Below are 21,416 nucleotides of genomic sequence, written 5' to 3'. Positions count from 1 at the left end.
GAGCAGTTCATAAAAGATTGGAAAATCGAGGGATTTTATGTGGAGGGAGTAAGAGGAAGGCAAAGAGTTCCATTTCTTGAATTGGGATGACGTCTGCAAGCTAGTTAGGAAGGGAGGGGTTGGCCTAAGAAACCTTTGCAGTATGAATCTTGTTCTTCTTGGGAAATAGTTAGGTGCTTCGGGACGGAGGAAGGGAGCTTTTGGAGAGAGATCATTGCTAGCAAGTACAGGCTGTAGGATGGGGGATGGGAGATGAAGGAGTCCTCTCTCTCTATAGGGCTTCTGATACTTGGAAATCCATCACGTCACTAAAGTCAAACTTCAAGAAAGGAATCTCCTTTTCCATTGGTGATGGGTCTAGAGTTAGATTCTGGGAAGATGTTTGGTGTAGTGATTCACCACTCTCTCAAGCCTTAACTAGTTTGGCTCAATCAGTGCCGTCCAAAGGTCTAAAAGTGGTGGACTGCTTCTCGGCGAGCACCTCCGCAGCATGTTGGACGCCCTCGTGCAGGAGGGATTTATTGGTTGGATTTGGTACTGGAAGAGTTAATCTTGCTTATGGACTGACTCCATATTGCCTTGCCCCCCCACGCGAAGGTGTCGATGCCAAAGTTTATAATGCCCATAGTTCCGGGCATTTCTTGGTGAGCTCCTTCTATCACATGATTTGCCTTAGTGGAGTGGGTGTTAAAGGAGGCCAAGCCTATCATTTTTGGTATTACTGAGGTCCACCCAAGGTTGCTGCTTTCACATCGTTGGTGGGTAGAAAGAAGGTTTGATGATCGATAATTTGCAAAAGAGGTCCACGATCATTCCAACCATTTGCTGCTTATGTATGCGATCGGTGGAATCAATCGTCCATCTCTTCATTTTTTGCCCTTTCAGTTACAAGGTGCGGACTCACTTCCTCTCTATCTTCAAGACATTGTGGTTGTGCTGAGCAGTGCTAAGGACCTCTATGGGTGTGGCATGGGAAGGACGAAAGGGGTATTATGGCTTTTGGTCCTTCTAGCAGTTTGTTGGGCCACTTTAGCTGAGAGAAATAGGTGGTGCTTTCGTAACAGTTCTGGCTCGGTTGTGACGGTGGTGGCTAATGTCAAGGCATCTATTTTTGAGTGGGCCTACTTTTAAAAAATAAAAAATAAAAAATTATTATTAGTGTAGTTTGTTTTCTTTTGGGTGTTTCCTAAGGTTTTCCCTCCATTGTATTCATTTCCCGCTGGTTGTTGCTAGTGGGTCTTTAGTAAAGTTTCCATTTCCTGTCAGAAAAAAAACTTTTATGCAGCCACATTTGCAATGAGGTTCACTATAGGACCACCACAATCAATTTGTTCTACTATGCCACATGTGCCAATGTCTCACATGTGCCACTGTCCATCTGCAAGAGCCCACATGTGCCACCATCAATCATCAATTTCCACATGTACAGAATGTGTCTATGTGCACATGTACCTCCATCAATCATCGATTTCCACATGAACCAAATGTGTTTATGTGCTACATGTGCGACATCTATCATCGACCATAAGTGCTCCACATGAGCTACATGTGCCACTATAAATCTTTCAATGCCCAACAAGTGCCACTATCAACCTACATGCACTTGTACACATGTGCCAATGTGATGGGGACATCACGCGCACATGCACGCCCCCCTGCACACGTACGCAAGGAGGATGAGGGCCCCACCATCGATTTGGATTGATGACGACGTCCAGGGAGGGCCTCCTAGTTAGAGGACTGCGTTTTGATTCGTTGGAGTGGACCCGATAGTCATGTGAATCCCACCATAGGTTCTCATGATCGTGGCCCATTATTCTAATTAATCTAGTACTTTGGGTTTTGCTTATTATTGTTATTAGAAATATCATGGACGGTTTAGATTGCTTTGATTAGTTTTTATTTTTTATCACTTCATCTCCAAGTAATAGGTTGCGCACATGGTGCGAGTTTTGGGGTATAAAACCCCTTGTAGTCTTTTTTTTTTCCTCATTGAAGATTAATAAAATTTCTGCGTTTTTTTTGTTCTGCTTCTTTGAGTTTCTGAGTTGTGGAAATACAATTGGGTGTGAAACCCTCCCTTCCTCGAAGGGCTGACTACCGTGGTGCGGAGTCACACTCGTCCCGATTCGCTCCCACCTTCTACTATCCATATTTCTCTTCTCCTACAGCCATCCCTCCTGTAAATCTATCAATATTTTGCAGACGTTTCTTTTCTACAGCAAATTTTTGGAATCTGGCCCTGCTGGAGGGCTGAAACTTCGGCGGAGCACCACACATAGACCGTATATCGGATCGGCCCAAAATTCGGGGGTTTTGGAGCCCACCCCTGGTCGACCAGACTCAAGGAGCCGCTTTCCGGGTTTGTGGTCCCCACGCATGTGCGGACAAGCCCCTGCGCACGTGCGTCAGGTTTGGCCCATTGTCTACACACGTGGACTGTCGTCAGGTCCAATTTTTCTCCCATTTCATTCCTCTTTTACTTACTTTCCCTAACCCTAATCCTAAATTATTCAAATCCCTAATTTTATGTCCTTTCTTCAACCTTAGGGTTCCCCGAATTGAAATTTCTGAATCCCATGGATTGGGGGAATTATTTCTGTGCATGTGTGGATGAATTTGCCTTCATTTGATTCTTGTTTGGTTTATAATTTTGATTGATCTGGCCCTAGCATGTGTAGGCTTGGATCCGCATAAGATTCCCCTTGATTGAGTGTTTGAACTTTTGTGTGGGATGTGAAATTTTGTGTAACTGTTTCTGAACTAGTGTGATTTAAAGCCTGAAAATCTTGCACATCATACTTGAATTTCATGTCCTGCATCACAATGTGCCACATTTATACAAGTGTCACATGTGCTTGTCCATCCATTTTCTATTCCCAGGTATTTGACAAACAACAATCATGCTAGCAGAATACCCTTATCCATATTCCATGCAAGCCTATTTATGCACAAGTAGCTGGATAAATGTGTTTAAAATAGCCTATTCACACAGACATTTGATGGGTGGCCAAAAGTGCCCATACCGTCCAGCTAGGACATAAGGATCCATGTGTCCAGTGTGTACACCATCCAACCCATATGAAAGGTTGTCCATACATGAAGAATACCTGATGCAAAAACTAGTTTGATCCACTTATCATGTGGGCCACACCTCAAAACCATGGACAGCCATGGATCTTATCTAAGCTACACACGCCCCTCTTGATGAGTGGATTAGTTGGGTTTTTATGCTAAGTGATCTTCACTATGGGGCTAACCTTTTGGATGGGTTGGATGTCTTACAAACGTGACTAGTTGGCAATTATGCACTAGTTGGACTGCAACTTAGTGGTCCAAGTAGTTGCATGCAGGTCGCTATATGTCTGTATGGTAATTGGGCACATTAGAATGGTGTCTGAAGCGTTGGAATGACATGCGGGGTGGGACAGCCCAATCATCGACATGGACTATCAATTCATTCCATACCACTATTGGCAGGTCATGATGCAAAATTCTCTCTGATCGGATCATTCTAATCGTAGAATGTTGGCCATTTTTTGTAATATCCGTCTGTTTTTTAACTTTTTATGAACCATAGATTGGATTGTTAGCATCATCTAACCAAATTGCTTCTTTGGAATCATAAGCAATCTACGGTGGGCCGTACTGAATAGTTGTTTGAAAAATGATGACTGGACCTATTTTTTCTTTGTTCTATGTTGACCGACCATTCATAATTGCATGCTATTGATTGGTGGTTAGGATAATCTGGAGGGTGTGTTTTCTGCTTCCTGCCAATAGTGGTATGGAATGCTTGCTAGTCCAGATTGATGATTGGACGGTCCCATGTGTCATTTAAAAGCTTTTGTGACAGTGCTAATGTGCTCATGAATGCGAAAACGATGGCATTTCCCATATGTGTGCACGTGTGCATACACTACCACCGTAGAAAGAAACATCTTACATCTTTCTGTGAGGGTGATGTTAAAATGAAGGCATTTTAGCATTTCAATAATGCAACTCTTAATGAAATGCAGCTTATAGGTTTTATGCTAGATTTGCTTCATTATAAATTTACTTGGGCCTCCACTTTATCTTTTGTTTGCTTTTTACCTGGAGAATGCATTGTCCATATGAAGTTTTTGTGGATTCTAAAGTAATAGTTTTGAATTATTTTATGGAGCAAATGTTTGGGTTTATTTATTTGCCAATGATGGTTTGCCTTATTTTTTTTTGGCAGGGTAATGGTGGTTTCCCATTTAGTCAATAGCACATCTAAATAAATGACTTGCCCACAGCTTTCGATATACTTGAATTTTTTGTTCCCTTTTATATATTAGATATATAGAAAGTACACTAGCTCCTTTTTGTTTCACCTGGGTTCAAGAATTTTGGCAATGTGGTTGTTCAAAAATGTTAATGTATCAAGGTTTACATCTTTTGGTGCTATTGCTCTTCAGGTATGTCTTCAGCTCTGGCAAGGAGGATATTTTGGGCCGACATGAAGCTCCTGTCAGATGTGTTGAATATTCTTATGCAGCAGGTTGTTTGGTACCTTTGTCTAGATACTTGCTAATTCTTCACCAGGTCATGGCTACAACTGCAAGACATGATCATATGAAAACTTATAGTTGATCTTCTCTTATTGCCACATGAAGATATTGTCTTTGCTGGCAGTCATTTTCATTTAAACTTGGACTGGTAGTCTTAGATCAATTAGATAGTTGATTATCTTTTAAGGACTATGAAATGTAAGAGTCAGTCATGTCGTTTTTTTAATTTTTTGTTATTTTTAGGGCAAGTGATCACTGGCAGTTGGGACAAGACATTGAAGTGTTGGGATCCTAGAGGTGCAAGCGGTCAGGACCGTACACTTGTTGGAACATATCCACAACCAGAGCGTGTGTATTCTCTTTCCCTAGTTGGCCATCGTTTGGTGGTAGCAACTGCTGGAAGGCATGTGAATGTCTATGATTTGCGCAATATGTCTCAACCTGAGCAACGAAGGGAGTCCTCATTGAAATATCAAACAAGATGTGTCCGTTGTTATCCCAATGGTACAGGTAAATATCTGACTAACTTATAAACACAAGATTCTTAATGTAAGGGGCCATTTGGAATCCGGGTGAAAATGATTTCAACACATTTCGCTTTGTAAAGTGAACTTGACATGTGAGCATACAAAGGAAGTTGGTGAATAGCTGTCTCGTCCAAGGATGCAAAAATCTGATACCTACAAGCCAAAACGTGCCCTTATCACCACATTGAGACATGATATGGGAGTGTGTATCGCTGTCTCCAATGCACTGACAGGACCGTGTGCCTATAAAACCCATATCGGCTTTGGTACACCTCCACGTTTGGCCAGGATGTGTGTATTAGGCCAAGACGCATGCTATGCCATTTTTATTTTTTCCCACATTATTTAATTTTTTTTTTCCATTTTTCATCATTTTTGAGCTTAGAGGAAGGGATAGGCTGGGGCATTTTTACCGGATCTATTTTGAAGATTAAAAGCACAAGATTCAAAGGTGACACGACAAATCAAAAGCTGGGTGGACCATTTTGGGGAAAAAACATGAAAAGGATAAATTATCATTTTTTTTTTTTTTTCATTTCTTCTTCTTTTTTGTTATTGTTAACCTAATAAGCCATATCCACTCATGGGTTTAAATAGCAGTTTTGGAGTGCGATCTGCCAGGTCAAGATACCGGTACGATTCGCCCCTATCAGTTTGTTTTAATCGGTTTTGGTTCTGTTTAGTCTAGTGACTCTTATCATTTCGGACCAAAATTGATACAACTCAGACGATAACGAATTGTATTAGGCTTTCTTAAAAGCATGAATCCAGCAAATTCACATTAAATGGCATATTTTTCAGATTCATGATGAAACTTTTGTTATAAGTTTTATCATGAATCTGTGACATTTAGTGTGAATTTGGTGGAGGTAGTAACGAAAGACTCGATGACCTATGGTCTAACTAAAGGTATTGCCCTTGGTAGAGTGGAATGGTGGAACGAGATTCATGTAGCCGACCCCAATTAAATTGGGGCGGGGCTTAAATGACAACGATGATGATTATGATGAATCTACCAAATTATGCTCGAGTTGTGTTGGATTTAACCTAATTGGTTTTTTTTTTTTTGTTTTGTTTTGTTTTGTTTTTTTTTTTTTTTTCAAACTTTCTTGAAAATAATGCATGATTAGTTGTTTGTAGTTTATACTCTAGTGGGGGGAACGGAAAATTTTGATTTGGGCAATTATTGGCCATTTTTGGGTGCCTTAACTCTTTATCTGAAAATATTTAGCATCTCTTAAAATTTCTTTTGAGCGATGATTTAATTACTTTCTATCTAGATCTACTCATGTATGAGATTAATCCTACATAGTTTTGCTATTTTTGTGCTTTTACCTTTTTTTCTGTTTTGTCTTCTGTTTTCCTTTTTAAATTGATTCTATAATTCAATATATACATGTATATGTATGTTTCTTTAACACATAATATGCTTATGTATTAAAGCATGTATTTATTAAATTAGTTTTTACTTTATTATTATTATTATTATTTTTTCAATTATAAATTAGTGTCTGTGTGTATATGTTTTTTTTTTGGTATGATAACATCTATATAATCTGTTATGTATTAAAGAAAGCATTCATCGGGTTTTCACTCCTCTTTTTTTTTTGCTGTACTTGGTTCTTTTACTCTGTCTTTTTGCTGTTTAGAAGTCAAAGACACCAAAAAAGAAAAAAAGAAAAGAAGAAGAAGAAGAAGTAAAAAAGACAGGCTGAAAGAGTGGTTTTGATACGCCATTGAAGACTTGCAGAAACACAAATAAATGATATATCCTGTGTTTCCCCCTTTTCCTTTTGTATCTGATATTTTCTGCATTTTTAGGTTAGAAAAAATCACGCCAATGGTCTGTTACAGGTCTGGTCTGGTCAGAATCGCCCTGTATTGTAATTTTTTAAAGCCTGGCTGATATACCGTTTGATTCCAATATTCTAAACCTTGGTCTTGTTGAAATGAAAATGGACTTCTCAGGTCTTTTTCTTTTTTCTTTTTAATAGCGAATAGCCGTTTTCCGCTTCTTGCCATGTCGCGCACACTTTGTAGTGATCCAAACCATACATCAGGTGGGTGATACAAGTACCATCCTTTCATCCAAAAATTATGCCTCACTCAATGAGTTACTGACTCACCATTGTATGCAAAATCTGGACTGTTGGTCAAATTTCAAGTGAAACAGTAAAAGTAAGTGCTTGTATGCCTGACGCATCCAGTTAATTTTATGAGTACTTACACAGGTATCATGTAGTCCTGGAATCCAAACAGCCCCTTGCATTTTTGCAGAAATGTCTTTTTAGTTCCCCTTGTAGTTATATGTAACGTTCTATATAAAGGTTAGTTGCTTCTATGATACCGTTAGCTTTTCCAAACATAAATCATGTGATAAGTTCACATTCTTTAATTGTTTCTGAATCATGTCTTTCTGTTGAGCTTGTTTGCAAATAACAGAATTTATGAATGATGTCGATGTTCGTTTACTGTGATTTTATCAAGCACATGGAACTAAGCTGCCTTATCTTTAGACACAGTACATGAGTGTACCAGTGGAGAGAAAACTACAATAGAAGACAAAACGGTACATGAGTGTACCAGTGGAGAGAAAACTACAATAGAAGACAAACTCATAGGCTAAAAGTTTTGGAGATTAAAGCGACTAGACCATTTTAACTATTTAATTTTCAGCCTTCCATTTATGAGTTTCCCCTTGTACTGAAGGGATGTTTTTGATTTTTCCAATAGATGGGGTGTTTTTCATAGTGTCTAAACTTGATAGTTGCCATGGTTCCTCTTTGAGCCAGTTTATGACATTTTGACACCACTTTTGTCTCACAATTAGCGATCACTAATGTTAACCAACCACAGGCCTAAAAGGAAACAGCATGTACCTTTTGAGTCAGCCATAGTAATGAATCCCATGACACTATATGATATCCTTGTTACTCCCACTTATGGATCTGCATGTTCTTCTAGTCATGTCTGTTCAACTAAAGTTGTAGGTAATGTGTCCCATGTGTGTCTGAAGTGATAATATTGGATGGATAAGCTGTTTAGATGTTGTATTATGCATGCCATTATTTGTCCACCCTTGGGCATGGGTCACAATCATGTCCTGTACACGTAGAGAGGCCTCTTTAGTGCTACTCTACTACCATTAAGCGGACTTTGTGGTAATCTCTGTCACAAATGAGATAATAGTTTATGGCCTCCCTTCTGCGCATGACCTACTTATAATAGGTGATCATTAGACAAAAGATAGTGTGTGGGGTTGTAGGTTGATATGCTGGTATATTGGTCGTGAGTGTCACATGGACCATGTAAGAAGTGGTGTTAGTCCAGCTGTTCAAAATGCAACGAGTTATTGATGATTAATCTCTGCAAGATTAAGTTTTAATAGGGATCAGTTATTGGTTGCAGTAGCCCACAATGAACAACCTAAAGGGATTGGTGAAGGTTTTGAAACTTGCCGATGTTAGGTTGGTAATGGGTGGGGTTCAGGACTGGTTGGGGTCAGCCTGGGTCCATCCTGTTGAACAAGCGTGCTTGGAATCCAGACTGAGTCTGACCCATGACCCATGGTAAGATGACTAGGCCTGACCGATGAGCAGATTCCTAAGCCCAGCCCTGAACCGACCCAGGCCTAAAGCAAGTGAACAACTGTTAAACATTCCTTATATAAATCATATATATTGGCGGGTTGGGTTGGGCTAAGGTCAACCAAAGCTTTGCCTGTTACTTAAATGATGTTTTCCAACAGAGTATGACAGAAAAACCTGATCAACTCAAACTGAGTCTCCAAGCAGGTCACATTGGTTCGCCCATGGGTTTACCTGACCCATTGCCAGCCCTAACCGATACCAAGCTGGCTCGTGTGATTCAACTCGTTTCCTCTTGGTAATGAAATAAGTCACCTTTCAAACATGTACATGTTCTTGCCAGGTAACCACAACTTGTCAGCCAAAGTTTAATGAGTCACAACAGTTTTGTCCTGCAGCTGACTTGCTCACAGAAACTGAGTTTCAAAACCTTGCTTGCCCAATACTAGGTGACTTTGAGGTGAGGTGTCCTATTTTACTAAAAGGGGTTAGAGACACATTGGTATGTCATTAAAGAGGCAAATATTCTGGCTAACACTCTTGCTGAAGGGGTAGGGAGGTCTTCCCTTCGCATTGGGAATTCATTTGTCCTTCCCTTTACAAGCTTTGATATAGTGGGCATAATATCAATGTGTTTTGGGGTGCACTAAAATATGAATAAACAACCGGTTTACTCTTTTCATTGGCAATGACAATGAATGGTCCAGGCCTGTTGTGCTGGTCAGCCCTATCCAAAATTAATTTTTTTTTCACTAGGTCAAATCTGATGACAAGCTACAATGATTACATCGTCTTGAAATCGAGTTTATCATGAGGGTTGACGTTTAGGAAGAGACTGACTTGCACTTTATGTTAAAGATGCAACCAAACTAAGGGCCCATTTGAATTGAAGGTAAACTAGGGAATGCAAGGGAAAGCTAAAATGTGACATAAGTGGGAGGTAAACTGGCATCAACACTAAGAGAAGCAAACCCTTTACACCTCTGTTTGTTTAGCTAAAGAAAAGTCTTGTAAAATGCTTTTCATTCGCATTGCAACTATTTGGATTGCAATCCCACAAGAGGAAACCTTTTCCTCTCCAAAATTGCCATTTAAAACATCCTTTGACCCTCGATTTGACATTTTGAAAAGAAAAGGTTTTACTCTCCTGTTGAGGAGGGGGAAACAGAGTAAAACAAATGCAAACACTTCGCTGCAGCATATGCTGCTTCCCAAACAGGTGCAAATGTCTTGTTGGTGCAAACAGGTTGCATTCTATCCGAACAGGTCTTATATGTGATTTGGTGAAAGTGACAAACTGCCAATCTGCAAAGGGCATGAGCAGTATTATCTTTATGGCATGCCAGGAATTTGCCATTTGGACCCTTTCTTTTGTTTCTTTGGAATGAGTAGGGTTCTCAATGCAACTCTCAAAGAAGTGATTGACAGGTGGATGTGCAGTCTGTTTTCATCATAAGGGGTGTACTTTGTGGAAGATGGTGCCCTTTGCAATGTTTTGGAGGCTTTGGAAAGGAAAAGGAACACAAGGATCTTTGACAGTAAAGTCTTGTCTGTGGACTGGATTAAAATAAGAACCATATCATGATTATCAAATGTTTCTTGATTAAAAGAACCGTATCATGATTATCAAATGTTTCTTTGGAATGAGTAGGGTTCTCAAGGCAACTCTCAAAGAAGTGATCGACAGGTGGATGTGCAGTCTGTTTTCATCACAAGGGGAGTACTTTGTGGAAGATGGCCCTTTGCAATATTTTGGGGGCTTTGGAAAGGAAAAGGAACAGAAGTATCTTTGACAGTAAAGTCTCATCTGTGGATTGGATTAAAAGAAGAATCACATCATGATTATCAATTTTTTCTTGATTAAAAGAAGATCCATATCATGATTATCGAATGTTTCTTGCCACCCTGGAATTTCAGGGAAGGTTCTAGAGGATTGGGAAGCAGGGTTCAAAAGTGGGGGAAATGTGAAGATGCTTGTGATTTTCTGGGAACTGCTTCAGTCCAGCTTTCTCAAGATTAAATTGAACCTTTTGCAGCTCAAAGTCGGGACGAACTCTAGATAAGAATTCAAAACCTGTTGTTGTTGTTATTATTATTATTTTAATCTCTTCCGGAATGTTGGCAATAGCTTGACTATGGTCTAATTCCTCCCTTTTGTCTCATAGCTGCAAAGTATTCCTCTATAGAGATATCACCCTTCTAAATATTTCCTAACATAGTCATCCTTCTGCAAATAGGCCTTGGCAGTGGTGTCCCACATTTCCTTTGCGGTTTTTGGAAATAGCAGTCCTTGAATAATTTGGATTGCATGAATTTAGAAACCAAGATATTAGGTTTTTGCTATCCCAATCATTATGGGGTGGATCATCGATGGGTGACTCCTTTTCATCCCTGGTCAGGTATCCCAATTTTGTCTTGCTTCCATGAACATTTTTGCCTATTGGGAACACCTTGAGTAAATTTGCAGATCCAATTTAATAGTGGTAACCATCAATCTTGGGTAGTCATGTAGACACTTCCCATTGGGATCTTTATCTTTAGATCACCACCCATGCCTTCTCTACCATTTTGGATGATAAGAGAAATATTTTGTCACACCACAAACTCGGAAACCGGGCTCACGAAATTCCCAGCAGTCGAATTCGGTGTCGACAACCTCCGTAGTACCCCATTCTCGGCTCCCAGCTCCTATGCGCCAGGTTCCGATCCTGGGCTCCTACAAGTAGGATTTTTAGTGTGTGTGTGTGTGTGTGTGTGTGTGTGTGTGTGTGTGTGTGTGTGTGTGTGTGTGTATTGTAAAGGAGCATAACCACAAGTATATCGAAGTCACAAAACATCATCACCACATATCCACTAATATAATATTCGAGTACAATGCTAAAAGGGAAATACATCATATAACAAAACTCCAAAAGATCGGGCACCTGCTCCTGCCTCACTGCTGCTACAGTTTAACAATACTTGCACGTAACGAACGTGTATAAGCTTACTATGAAGCTTAGAGAGTGCGTGCGTGTGCGCGCAATGCATGTGCCAAGCATAAACATGTTAGAGTAAGCGGAAATGAGGGAAGGATAAACTGGTAAATCCAGAAATGATATTAGCCATACCAAGGCTATGCAATGCAAGGCCTACGTGGCTGAATGTCACATGCTAGAGATGCAATGCAAGCATGCCAATCCTCATATAGTCCATGTATCAGTATGGTTCATCTTTGGAACATCACCGGGGTCTAGTACACTCCAACACTGGCTGCCGCCCCGTTGCGCGTATGACCAAGTGAGTGAAAGAGACATCACTATCTACCTGGCCAGTAGTATGCCAATGCCTACCCGGCTCGTCGATAGTGGACTCATTTACGAGTCAGTCAAACAAAACATATCTTACAGCCCTCTACCCTCGGGCAGATAAGGTCACACCCCTTTTCAACCGACCACGATACAGTGGGAGACGTGGCTTACTGGTATTCGGCACTCGGGCGCTCATGTTATCCACTTAGTCTCGACGTTGAAGCATCCGACTGGTACCACAAGGGTTTAGGGACTTTCACCCAGGGACATCCATAGCGCCCTAATGCTAGAACAAATATTTCCGGTATCAAATCTGACCATCCACGATATGCCTGTGGAGGCCACAACTCTGATGTCGCTGGGGCGTGAAGTGATTGTGACACACGAGATGCGAAATGCATGAGTCATACTATCCAAGCCATGCATCAAACCTACGCATACAACGCAATCATGTGGGGCAACCCTATCTCACATGGAGTTTCCCCCTAAGTATCTCAGCCCAATGGCATCTACTATGATCAATCATCACTCACAACATGCATACAAATGATGCGTATGGGCATATGTCTGGATGTGATGTCATTATACTAAACATGTTTTCAGTGGGTTCTACTAGGCTAAGTACACTAGCATGTTATCAGATATAGCAGACAATTACCAGCCTTAATCGGTGTATCATATACAGAGAGTGAGAACTGAATAACATGCCCCCACTAGAAATATAGAAGTCTATGTGGTATGGCCCATGTTAGACTAACATTAGCTTCTCATGTAGCCTGCAAAGCATGAATAGAACATATATCCCAAGGCGGGGTCCACTGGAAGTGACCCGAATGGACGACACAATAGTGAGACATGAATGATAGGGTAGTCTCGAGGTAGATGGACAGCATGATGGGGGTCCATAGAAGGACAACGGATCCAACCCATTCATCAAGATAGGCTCCATACAGTAGATGGCCTAGATTTCATACTAACGTCAAGGATGGACCCCACACTTGTCCCAAAAGGTAAATGGACGGTGTGGATGATATATACATGACACTGTGGTCCTAATAACTGGGTACCAGGGTAGAAAACACCTCCCGGGGTGAGTCACATGGGTATACAACAAGGTGAGTTAACAGGGTGAATCTATGTATAACAAATGGGCTTCCTCAACCTCTTTCCATGTAATAAACTGGGTCTTCCTATGGGAGGCTCGATACGTACACAAAGTGGGCCCCAAGGTTCTGGCTAAGCTTAATATGGTGGAGTCCATACATCTAGGACTGTATGTCCTTTCAAACGGTTGGTTAGCGAGCTCAAACACCTAAGTGGGTACAAAGTGTAGATGGTTTGGATCAAGCCCAAAAATCAAGATGGTCCCAATGGACGACTAGAGTATGCACAGACATCATGGTGGCCCATGGCCAACCTGGATAACACACGTATGACAGGGTGGACCTCAAGGTTCAGGATGACCCTACAAGGTATGGTGGAAGACACTATCATTAATGGGGGGCCCAACAGTTTGGGATAACCCAATATTTGGTGCCCTCCCTCTTAATCAGATGGGAGGTAACCATACATCACGGTGGGTTTTGTACACCACATGTGTGGGACCCTACCCACGGCTGGGTGAAGGAAGAGGGGCTGGAGAATGGACATAACAGTGGGCCCTTGGATGGTTTCCAACGGTGGGCGTTCAATCACCACTATTCCTATTGTGCGGTCCACTTGGGATTTGGGTTTGCCTCACAATGGGGCCCACGACCCTATAATGATTGGAAAAAATGGATGACCAACGTGTATATAACACACACATCATGGTGGGCGCCCCAGGCCCAATTGTTCCTTGGTGTGCGTCCACCTGAAATTTGGATTTGCTTCATTTATGTGGGCCCACACTATAGAGTGGGCTGGGGAAACTGATGGAGGGTGTGGGGGCCCCACAAATGGTGGTCAGCATGGGTATACAAAACATACAGCAAGGTGGGCCAACTGCTGGACGGTCAACCCAACTGTGTGCAGGGCCTACTGGGCGTCCAACAAACGGACAACTTGGATGAAACACATACATATGGTGTGTCCCACCTGGGGGTGGTCCATCAGGGAGGTGGGACCTGTCCAGGTGGGCCCTGAATCACATGGGCGAAGTGGATAAAACACACATCACAATAAGCCCAACAGCTGCTGGACGCCGATCCAGCAGATGTTGGGTCTTCCTGGAGACCATGCATCACAGTGGGTCCCACTTGGACGTGGGTCACCTAGGAGGTGGGCCGACCACAAACACCCACCCAATCAAGTGGGCCGGGCGGTTAAAACAAATACATTACAGTGGGTAGCGGCTGGGCAGACCCCTGCCCGCTGGATCTGGCCCATCCTTGGACTCATGTCCTAAATGATCTTGCAATGGATGGTGGGGATATAATAGACATACATCTAAGTGGGGTCCATGTGTGTGTGGCCGACCCCACTCAAGGATCAAGTTGATATTTGCGTTTTCCCTTCGATCGGGCCTGTGTGACCGCCCGGTCACTCAAGCCCCAAAACGGGCAGCAAGGTGGGCCCACTTGGTGGACGGCATGGATAAAATGCATACATCAGGGTGGCCAAAGTAGGGGAGAGAGAGAGAGGAGAGAGACAGAGAGAGATGGGAGGGCTCATAGTGGGTCCCTCTTAGGTACGATATACAATACATACAACAAGTTGGGTCCCATCCTCGTGTGGGCCCTCAAATCAAACAAAAATTCAGGGTGGGAATACCATCCCCACAAAAAAAAACAAGGTCTAAATGACCTTCTACAAGTTGGATATCAAATAAACATTATGGTGGGGTCCATGGTGAATGGCCCCTCATGGATGACGTATACATCACGGTGGACCACCGGCCACACCTTGGGTCCCAAGTAGGATCCATACCATCAACTGGTAGGCCCCACTTGAACCATGCTCAAAACTACCATCTAATCCCTATGTACACCCTCCTTTGCTTCTCTTCTTTGGCTCCTTGGATTCCTTGCCTCCTAAGCTAGCTCTTTAAGGGAAGATGAAGAGATTTGGATGGTTGGATGAAAGGTTTTGGGTGGTGGGGAGATGGTTCTTCTTCTTAGTTTCTTTTCTCTACTTAGTCTTTTGTTCTTATTGCGGCCGATGAGGGATAGGGATAGACGGGTGGGTGTAAGGATGCGAACCGTGGTCTGTTGGTGGGATGGGGGCTTGTTGACTTTTTGGCATAGTGATTGGGTTGGTACTCCTTGTATCGGCGAAAGTAGGGACCCGTAGGGCTTGGTTGACTAAGTGAAAAGGCGTATGGTAAATTCCATTTTCACAGATTTCTTGAAGGCCGTTGGCATTTTTGCTGATTTATTTCGGCCCTTTGATTTTCATTTATTGAAGCATGGCACAAAGTCTTACAATTTGTTTTATGCTTGTATGTGGGTTTAATCATGCATCAGTTGCTTTTCATCCCTTCTAAGATGCATTTGAATGATGAAGATAACACAGTTATGGGATCACAGATTTTTTGAATCCAAAGAACTCGGTGGGCTCATTTTATCAGAAATTTTCGTCACAAAGGATAGGTATTCTCATACTTCTGTGGTTAATATGTGTCTAATGACTGTGTATGTAATCATGTCAGTATGAATGTGTTAATCATAGTAGAACATGTTGATGTACATTTTACAGATTTGGGGTGCCATTTAATAATTTTTTAATATTTTTTCTACGATTTACGCATGAATTTTGGCCCCATTTTTTAAAATTCGAAAAATCGTTTTTTTAATGGTTGTTTTGCTGTTTTAATCATGCCATTTGATGTGTTAATCATAATAGTAGACATGTTAATGTGCATTTTACAGATTTTGGGTTGCCATTTATAAATTTTTTAAAATTTTTTCAAATTAAGGCTTTATTTTCGCCCGTTTTTTTGAAAATTCGAAAAATCATTTTTTAATGATTCTTTTGCTGTTTTAATGACATCATATGATGTGTTAATCATAGTAGAACATGTTAATGTGCATTTTACAGATTTGGGGTGCCATTTTATATATTTTATATATTTTTTTCTATTTACGCATTTATTTTGGCCCTTTTTTCGAAAATTCGAAAAATCATTTTTTAATGATTCTTTTGCTGTTTTAATGATGTCATATGATGTGTTAATCATAGTAGAACATGTTAATATGTATTTTACAGATTTGGGGTGCCATTTTATATATTTTTTATATTTTTTTCTATTTACGCATTTATTTCGGCCCTTTTTTTGAAAATTCGAAAAATCATTTTTTAATGATTCTTTTGCTGTTTTAATGATGTCATATGATGTGTTAATCATAGTAGAACATGTTAATATGCATTTTACATATTTGGGGTGCCATTTTATATATTTTTATATTTTTTTCTATTTACGCATTTATTTCGGCCCTATTTTTGAAAATTCGAAAAATCATTTTTTAATGATTCTTTTGCTGTTTTAATGATGTCATATGATGTGTTAATCATAGTAGAACATGTTAATGTGCATTTTACATATTTGGGGTGCCATTTTATATTTTTTTTATATATTTTTTTCTATTTACGCATGAATTTTGGCCCTCAAAAATAATTGCAAACACCTAAATGTAAGATATTTTCATATTACATTCATTCTAATATATCTATCATTGATAGTAGATAGTTAGAAAATTAAATATATGAATTTTGTAGTCAAATTCAGGTTATCTGGTTCATAAATTCATCAGACAGTCCGATACAACTTCTCACCAAAGAGTGGACCGTTACACCACCATAAACATGTTCCAATTTATAAATGAATGCATATTTGGAATGCTTAGAATATTCCGGATTTAATCCATATTTTTTCATATTTTTTTGGCAAAAAAATTTTTTTGCACCGTTACGGGCCGTTACGCCCCCGTATCACCGTTACGCCCCCGTATCCGTATCGGTTTTGGAGGTCACCGTTACGCCAACCGATACCGATACGGGACACCTTGGTTTTGGGTTGTGGGGAGATGGTTCTTGTTCTTAGTTTCTTTTCTCTACTTAGTCTTTTTTTTTTCCTTCTATTGCTAGAGAGATGGAGGGAGAATGAGAGGGAATGAGAGAGGGATGGGAGTTGTAAGGATGGAAGACGTGGGATTGTTGGGTGAGGGATGGGGGCTTGTTGACTTTTTGGGCGTGAGGTGAGATGGGGCATGGGTAGCATTGCCTTGTTGGCATGAAAGGTATGGGAAAGGTAGGGGCTTGGTTGACTAAGTGGAAAGAGGGGGTATGGGTAGAGATTCCATTCTCTCAACCAGGAATCTTCTTGGAAACGGCACACGTTGTGCGCGATGTTTTCTCGATTTATTCTCGGGCCCACAACTCCTATTCTAGGTATCGCATTGGGGCGCAAGATGCGGCGTTGGAACCGCGGCAACGGCGCAGTCGCGAGGGTATAGCTTTCGGGTTGAGTTGACTCGAGTTTTCGGGGTGTGCACTAAGGTCACGCACATTCACTTTCTTCAGGTCATGGGTCGCCGGAATTCGATGGAAGGTATTGTACAAGGATACGGGGTTTACATATTTAGTAGTCCAAAGAAAATGCCTCAGGCTTCATCAGATATGCTGAATCAGAAACACTTTGTTGATCATCCAAAGGGAGTATGAGCTCTGCATATCACTGCCATTGACTGTAGCCTCAGGTGGGTTGGATTTGCTGGCTGCCTTAGATGAACTTGGTGGATGAAGATGGATAATGTCAACGAGTTCAGTGGTAATGGTAACAATGATGAGTTAGATCTGTTGTTGAGATGACTGAATTGGTTGGGAATGAGTCGAGTTGTGGAAGGTGGATCTGGATGTGACCAAAGATGTTAATCAGTTGCTGTAGATATCGGATTCTGGGGAAGAAGGCCATCAGAGAAGACGATGACGCCCTGATCCAATTCACAGTTGTCAGAGAGGATATATTCCAGAAAAGATGCTGGAAATTTACCATGTGGGAGTGTCATTCAAGCAGATCTGACGATTATGTTGCTATGCATTTGGATGGTAATGGGGTAGCTGGAGACTGGGCAGTGGTGGTGGTGGTGATGGGGTTTCACTGTATTGATGGGTTGATGGTGATGTTGGTGATGGCTAACGAAGATGATTGCTGATGGGTCACTGGTTGGGTGATAGGTTGGCTGATTGCTGATTAAAACACGGATCTGGAGAAAAATCCTGTAGTTGGGCAGGCGGGTGGGCTGATGGGTTGGTAGCCTTGCCAGACGAGTTGCAGATTGGAGTGCTAGATCAGACTACTGTTCCACAACTCTGATGCAGAAATGATTGGAGAGTTCATAAACCAATGAAAGATCCACAGTAGTTCAGAAACAAACCAGCATTGAGGAAGATGACCGGTGTGGCTGGTGCATGGACACTGCACATAAATCAATGGCCAGGACGCCGTTCTGAAACCATGATGTGTTTCATGGTGGAGAAGGGAAATAAAAGAAAGGAATGTGTTTCATGATGATGCCCTGCCAATCATTGCTGATCACTTACAACTAACAAACCCCTCTTTTATCTCTGAGATGATATAAAACAAGGTTTGCCACAGGTGTACCTAAGAACAAAAGCGCGCACATTATATTCCTGTACGTCAGTGTTTTGAGCAATAATAATGGGGAGCGGTGTTGGCTTTCCTTGGGGGTTTGATGTTCCTTAATCCTGGGCTTTTCTGATCAGGTTGATGATTGCCTCACCTGAGAAGGATGACGTTGTGTCACATGCTATTGGCCCCTCAGTGTATCTTTTGTAGTGTTTTCTTTCGCTCGGTTTCAGTAATATTTTGTGAGAAAGATGCTTTGATTATCAAAGATTGGTATCACTGTCTTAGCTTACCATGCATGCTGTAATGCGGACCTGTAGTTACATGTAGAACACGTTTGTCATTTCAGCATGGACTTGGATATAAAATTGGAAGACTTCAAATTCATCTGGTGAAAACGATAAATAGATTTAAAAAAAAAAAAAAAAAATACTCTACCAACTCTCAGTGTCCCATCTTCAGATTCCGAAATGCAGCAGCAGACTTGATTAACTCACCAGTTCCTTTTTTTTTTTTTTTCTTTTCTTTTTTCTTTTTCTTTTGGGTCTCAAAGCTTGTGTGAAAAACTTGCTGTTTGAGGAGGATCCTAAATAGCATGCTTGAAATGGAAAGGGAACTTGGTTATGGCTTGAAACTTGAGGTCTGCTATGGCTACTCGCTAGAATAACATTTTCAGTCTTGCATTCCCTGTTTGTGCAAATGTGGGACACATGTCTAAGATATGAGGGTGCTAGTTAATAGGGCTGTCTATGGGCTGTGCTTGGTCCTGATAAAATTTAAATTTTGGTTAGGCCTGGCTCGAACAGTCCAAAATCCAGCTGAAGCCAACCGGGCCTGGCCCGTTGACAGCCCTACTAGTTAGTTAGGTTGGCTCAACGTTGTATGTGCCATGGTCTGTAAAGCAGGTTGGTCTGGTTATTAGGTGGCGACATATTTATGTCGAGTGTGAACTGTTGGTCAATTCCTTAACTGTCCATTTCTCCATCGATGCGTGTCCTGCCTGATGAACTGATCATCCTGATTCTCTGAGCCATGGTACATACACAGCACAGCCTACCTAATTAATGCCATTGATCTCACACAGACATGCCATGTTGGCAGTCGAGGGGATTGCAAGTGGCTTTCTCATTTCTCTGGAAACTTATGGCGTGATGAATGGATGTTTGATGAAAGGTTTAAGTCACTAAAGAACTTGCCAGTGTGAAAACTATAAACCTGGGAGCACATGCTTTTCTCATTGCAAGCTGCAAATGTACTGATCAAAGGGGATTCCAAGCGGGTACCCTAATGGGTTTTGAGTGCCGAGCTGGGCCCATTGAGATTCAATTCATGCATCCTTGATATTAGATACCTACTTGCTTCTTTGGGAGCTAGTTGCTCTTTGGTTCTGAGAGTATCTGATAAGGCTGCTGATAGGCTAGCCAAAGTGATGAGACACTCATTACCAGCCTGTCAATGCATCTCTTGCAGTGTTTCTTTTACTTGCTTTAACAAAATTCATCATCATTCAACCAAAAAATAAATTAAAAGAGGAATAGGAAAAGAAAACCATAGTGAACTCCTGTGAGGTTGCTGATAATCCCATAAAATTTGGGATTTACATTCGAACTCCAGCTTTTATTTTATTGCCGACTGCTACTTTTATTATTATTATTATTTTTCCATTTTGCCATTTCAGATACTCCTTGCTCTGATTTTACAAGGGTTGATACTTTTGTGCTTCAGCTTGCATTGGACTGCTGCCTGCCAGTTGTTTCTACATTTGGCTATGTCAGGTATTCCTTGCATGAATTATAAGGATTGATACTTTCTAACTTGGATTCTGACCTGTAGGTTTTGCCCTTAGCTCTGTGGAAGGTCGGGTTGCTATGGAGTTCTTCGATTTATCTGAGGCTGGTCAAGCTAAGAAGTACGCATACCTTCTTTACTGCAGTTAAATAACACGAACACTCTGATACCCAGATATGGTGTGGTCCAAACATAAAGAATCATGCCTTTTCTTTTTGAATGGCCATAAAGAAGTTCGTATGCACACGTACCAGCATGGGCAGTGAGTATGTGAGATCCGTGTTGTTCAGGTCAGCTTGTGCATGTGCCCTGGCCTAAAAATGTGGCTGTTTTGCTCATTCTCTGGGCCACATACAAAACAGCTAAAAGAAAGCAAGAGACTACTTTCAGCATACAAGTGTTGCCCACTTGATGAGCAGACAGGTCTGATGTTTGGGACGGGGCAGATACCTGTCGGCACCCTAATGAGTGGGCTAGATTTGACACACCTACGCAGGAGGGTTCTAATCCCACAGCGTTGATTAGCCTTTGCATTTCTCAAACATAAAGAATGCATGAGTGCCGTCTCATGATTAATACCTTGGCATACCAAGGTAGTGCTTCCCTGCAATACAGCATTTCCAAGAGCTTCTGTAAATTATGATGAATGCTTGAGCATAAGATTACCTGTTTCTTGTAAAATGGGAGTAAGAAAATCTCCTGGCAACTATTATGTGGTGCAGCGCACTAACGATTGCATTTAGATTTTTGTACAGCTTGCATGCCTTCCCAAATGCATATAGCACATACATAAACCATGCTCCTATAGGTATCCATATGCATACACAAGCATAAATGCATGTGCTACCATGAATTCTCGAGTTTTTACTGTTCCTTGATGAGTTTAAATTCCATCCAGATATGCTTTCAAGTGCCATCGAAAATCAGAGGCTGGAAGGGATACTGTATATCCGGTCAATGCAATTGCCTTCCACCCCATGTAAGTTTTGCATGCTTTTGGTATGAGTGATGTGAAGGCTATTTACTGGCGCATGTGCCCACATGGCATTTGTATGTGCGTGATTCAGGTTACATCCTGTGTATGCTGAGGATGGGCAAGTCTACTCTGGTTGAAAAAAAGGGGC

At 41.3% G+C, this 21,416-nt stretch overlaps 1 protein-coding gene across 1 annotated transcript in view; it reads left to right on the top strand.

The window, feature by feature from the left end:
- LOC131229630 (mitotic checkpoint protein BUB3.2) overlaps window positions 1–21,416 on the top strand; it is a 32,414-nt gene that overhangs the window by 10,045 nt on the left and 953 nt on the right. The window contains exons 3-6 of the mRNA XM_058225619.1: window positions 4,443–4,525; window positions 4,779–5,045; window positions 20,338–20,413; window positions 21,191–21,271. Of these exons, the coding sequence (XP_058081602.1) occupies window positions 4,443–4,525; window positions 4,779–5,045; window positions 20,338–20,413; window positions 21,191–21,271 (507 nt within the window). The remainder of the gene's footprint in view (window positions 1–4,442; window positions 4,526–4,778; window positions 5,046–20,337; window positions 20,414–21,190; window positions 21,272–21,416) is intronic.

This window comes from Magnolia sinica, chromosome 16, assembly GCF_029962835.1.
Source record: "Magnolia sinica isolate HGM2019 chromosome 16, MsV1, whole genome shotgun sequence".
Taxonomy (NCBI): domain Eukaryota; kingdom Viridiplantae; phylum Streptophyta; class Magnoliopsida; order Magnoliales; family Magnoliaceae; genus Magnolia; species Magnolia sinica.
The sequence above is the reverse complement of the archived record's forward strand: the minus strand, read 5'-3'. Positions and strand labels throughout refer to the sequence as shown.